Raw genomic sequence first — 4749 nt, forward strand, 5'->3', positions numbered from 1 at the left:
GTTGGAATCTGGATTGGGATTGCATTATATGTGTAAATTGCTTTGGATAGTATTGACATTTTCACAATGTTAAGTTTACCTATCCAGGAGCATGGTACATTCTTCCATTTTTTTAGGTCTCTTTTGGTTTCTTGTAGTAGTGTTTTGTGGTTTTCTTTGTATAAATCCTTTGTTTCTCTGGTTACATTTATTCCTAAATATGTCATCCTTTGGGTGCCTATTGTAAATGGTATTGCTTTCCTAATGTCCTTTCTTTTTTCAACACTGTTGTTTTTGGTGTAGAGGAATCCAACTGATTGTTGTATGTTGATCTTATATCCTGCCACTTTGCTGAATCTTCGAATAAGGTCTAGTAGCTTTTTTACTGAGTCTTTGGGGTTTTCTATGTATAGGATCATATCATCTGCAAATAGAGAGATTGTTTTTCTTCCTCTTTGCCAATTTGGATGCTTTTAATTTCCCTGTCTTGCCGTATGTATAGCTCTTGCTAAGACTTCCAGCACAGTATTGATTAGGAGTGGTGACAGAGGGCATCCTTGTGTGGTTCCTGTTCGAAATCAGACTCTTAAACTCCTTTGTTCAGTTAGATAATATTGTTGTTCTATCACTGTTGCATCAAAGTCTCCAACAAGTGTTAAGTTTTCAGAGAGAACCTTTTATGGATATTGGTAAATACCATTCCTGCCATGAATTTTGTGTCTCTTACATGTGTGGTCTCCCGTGTTTTGTTTGACTTGTCTTTGTGGTGGTGGTGGTGGTGTGCTGTGGAATCATAGTGACCCTCTATAGGGGTTTCGAGGCTGTAAATCTTTACAGGAGCAGAAAGCCTCCTGTTTCTCCTGCGGAATGGCTGGTAGTTCCGTACTGTTAACCCTGAGGTTAGCAATCCAACTCGTAAATAGTACACCACCGGAGCTTTTTATGCCTTGTTTTAAAAAATCCTTTATTTTTTACATAGCTATGGAGGGGTCCGTGTGTGGTGCTGTACGATAAGCCCTCTACTGCAAGGTAGGTTTGAAACTCAAGGTTGGTGGTCCAAACCCGCCAGTCCTCGGAGACCCTATACAGGGTTGGCTTGAGTCTAAACTGACTCAGTAACACTTAACAACAGCAGTGGTGGAGTCCTGGTGTGGTGTTGTGGGATATGCACTGAACCATAAGGTCAGTTGAGCCACAAGATCAGTAGTTCAAACCCACCAGTCACTCCTCAGAATCCCTGTGTAGGGTCTCTATGACTCAATAGCACTTAACAACAACAACATGTAGGTAGCAATAGGTGTGTTACTGAGCTGAACCCTAGTGAGGTGATGCAAATAGTTGTTGTTTGGTGCTGTTGTGTCGATTCCGACTGAGAGAGATGCCGTGTGACAGAGTAGAACTGCCCCAGGGAGTTTCCTAAGCTGTACCCTAAGAAGTGCAGCCAGAGCACCCCCTGTAGGCCAGGATGGCCAAACTTGGTCTCTCATACTTCGGCCATATTGTCAGGAGGAACCAGTCAGTGGAAAAGGATATCATGTTTGGTAAGGTGGAGGGTCAGAGAAAAAGAGGAAGACCCCCAACGAGATGGATTGGCAACGTGGCAGCATCAGTAGGCTCAAGTGTGGCAACAATAGTAAGGTTGGCTCAGGATGGGCAGTGTTTCATTCTGTTGTGCATAAGGTCACTATGAGTCGGTACCTACTCGATGGACGTAACAACAACAACAACCATTTACAGAAGTATGTTTCTAGCTCTTTTCTCTCATGCTCACCTGGGCTGGTTCCAACTGCCAGCCAGTTAGCAGCTCACTGAACACTTAACCGCTGTACTACCATGGCATGGCTCTTGGATCAAAATAGAACCTTTGAGAATTCTTCATAGTAAATGAAAAGTGTGCACACTGGCAAATGGGTATTTGGCCAAGGTTTGCCCTTAAACAGATGCCATCTTTGAGAAACTTTTCATATCACATAGTGCGGTTTGAATCTGAGGGTGTACAAGAGACCTCGAAAAGTAGGTGGAAGAATTGGAGTTCTGTAGAGTAAGCTGTAGGATAAACACTGTACTGATAACTTCAAGGTTGGTGGTTTAAACCCGCCTGTACAGGATCTCTATGCATCAGAACTGTCTCCACGACACTGAACCACAGTAACAACAACATCATTGTGAGCTGTGTGACAGTTTCCAGAGCAGACCCTTAATTTTACATTCAATAAATTATATATCTTGTTTCATCTCAATGATTGCAGTGTCTTCAAAGTAACCTCACATATTCCATTTCCTCTCTGTGTTTCTTGTTTCCCATTCCTTCTTGTTTCTCACCCCTTCTGAAGCTTCTCCTGGGGTAAATGCTGCCCTTTTGATCTTGAATAGCTGAACATTCTTTGATATGTGTACCTCCTTAGTGTCATTCTTCCTGCCATATACCTATGTGGAGTCCTGTAAGATCAGCACTGGACTGCAAACCACAAGGTTCAAACCTTCTAGCTACTTTTCAGAAATCGTATGCAGGGTCGCTATGACTTGGAACTGACTTTATGGTACTTAACAACATAGATCTATCTATTGCTTGTCTGAAAATTGAGCGGTAGGGGTGAGTTCAGTTCCAGTCTTGAAGGGTGACCATGGGCCATAGTCTTGGGGTTCCACCAGTTTCTGTCTGTTCAATTGTTGTTGTTGTTAAGCGCTGTTGTTGTTAAGTGCTGTTGAGTCGCCTCCAACTCATAACAGCCCTATATAGGATTTCCGAGGAGTGACTGGTGCGTTTGAACAGCGATCTTGTGGCTCTCAGTCCAGTGCTGATCTTACAGTACCACACCACGGTCAGACCAGTAAGCCTGTACTTTTTAATGAAAAAATCCATTATTTTTTAAATTTCATTTTTCCATGAACTTTTGAAGCTCCTTCACACATACCATCAACACATCTAGCAAGTCTGTGTGAGTCCTTATGATGTTAATATTTGGAGTTATCTTTTTCCTTTTCTTGATGTTATTTCAGGGTGACTCGGGCCTGTTGTGTTCCCGTTATCTCCAGTATTGCAGAGCAACCAACCTCTACTTGGATTTAAGACACATCAAGAGAAATCACGACAGGTATTTAAATGGTTGATGTTAAAATCTAACAGAAATTCTGAAATATTTTCACATCCAGGGATATGTCTTAGACTTGCTTCAAAATAACATGGTGGTGCCCCAAACTGGAAATACATAGGGCTTCCTCATGGTTCAGCAGTTCTACTCCTGGGTATATATGGTAGGGAATGAATGAATAAATAAAATATGGGACCTGCATACAATAAATTACTCTGCAGCCCATAAAGAAAGTTCCTGAAACATCTTGGAGCCTGGATAAACGTAGAGGGTATTACGTTGAGTGAAATAAGTCCATTCCCAAAGGACAAATATTATAGGCTCTCACTTATAAAATGACAAGAATGTTGTAAGTGACTTATATACAAGTCTACAGAGACTAATGTCCTTAGTGGTAGAGAACAGGGGAAGATTCATTCTCTTGTCATTTTTTAATGTGATTTCTTAGGATGGCACAGATAGCACTGAATGTGGGAAAGACATGTGCAGCTTAACCAAAATTACTGATGCTACTAGTTTGGACACATGTAAAATATTTTGGTAAATGCTATGTTATACAAGGGGCTTTAAAAAGTTAGTGGAAGCTTGTGATTATATCTTAATTTCTCTAAGAACTTTTTAAACCCCTTTATATAATTTCGCAACAACCACCAGTGATGGTGTTTGTGTACAAAACAAATAAGGGTTATAGAAATGGGTACTTCTTAAATATAACCAATGCCCTCACAAGATTAACTCTCATGGTTTGAAGGCTTTGGGTCATAGTTTTGTGAGACAACTTTGTTAATTGACATAATATAGTTCATGAATTTGATGTTCTATATCTGAGTCTGGTGAGTAGAATTTGGGTTCTTAAAAGTTTGTAAGCAGTCCTCTAAGACTTGTAATTGGTCTCTATATATCTGGAGCCAAAGAGAAAAAAGGAAGCACAAAAGTCAAAGAAGTGACCAGTCTACATGCACAAAAAATGCTGTAAAGCCAAAGCAACTCTTATTTTGTAGCTCTGTGTGACTACAGAGATGAAATCTGTAGGCCTAATGTGAGAGACATTCCTACTTGGTTGGCCAAGCAAAGAACCACTCATACCATCAACACAGATCCCTGAGTCCTTGGCCAGGGTGTTTTTTTTTTTTAGGGTCTTCTAAGGAGGGTCCAGTGTCTGGAGAAGGACATTATGCTTGAGAAAGTGGATGGTCAGCAAAAAAGAGGAAAACCATCAAAAGAGTAGAGTAACACAGTGGCTACAATAAGGGACTCACACTTTACAACAATTTGAGGATGGTGCAGGATGGGCAGTGTTTTGTTCTGTCGTGTGTAGCATAGTTATGAGTTGTAACTGACTGAATGGTACCTAACGTCAATACATACAGCAGACTGGTAACTGGCATCTGATTGGTGTTCATCAGGTTGAATCACCGTAGGAACAACTCTTCTGTGCGTCCTCAGTTGGATGGTGGGTTGTGGGTCACACAGGTGGCATTTTCCCCTTGGCCCAGGTGTGCTGTTAGCCTCATGATGTCATAGGTCAGGTGGGGGGTATCTTGGTTGTTGTTACACACATTAGATGGACCAGATTTGGTCACAGCTACTTCCGGTGACCCCAGCCTCTTGTTTTTGTTAAACAGAAAGCTGGCAGTTTACCTAATGGAACAGCTTAAACCAGGATGTGAATTCTTTT

General features: G+C 41.3%; 1 protein-coding gene across 2 annotated transcripts in view; it reads left to right on the plus strand.

Moving 5' to 3' along the window:
- The window catches only part of EOGT (EGF domain-specific O-linked N-acetylglucosamine (GlcNAc) transferase), a 59284-nt gene that overhangs the window by 16996 nt on the left and 37539 nt on the right, over positions 1–4749 (plus strand). For both annotated transcript variants that reach the window (XM_006865636.1, XM_006865637.1), the window contains exon 4: positions 2980–3074. In XM_006865636.1, coding sequence (XP_006865698.1) covers positions 2980–3074 — 95 coding nt within the window. The remainder of the gene's footprint in view (positions 1–2979; positions 3075–4749) is intronic.

This window comes from Chrysochloris asiatica, unplaced genomic scaffold (genome assembly GCF_000296735.1).
Source record: "Chrysochloris asiatica unplaced genomic scaffold, ChrAsi1.0 scaffold00080, whole genome shotgun sequence".
Taxonomy (NCBI): domain Eukaryota; kingdom Metazoa; phylum Chordata; class Mammalia; order Afrosoricida; family Chrysochloridae; genus Chrysochloris; species Chrysochloris asiatica.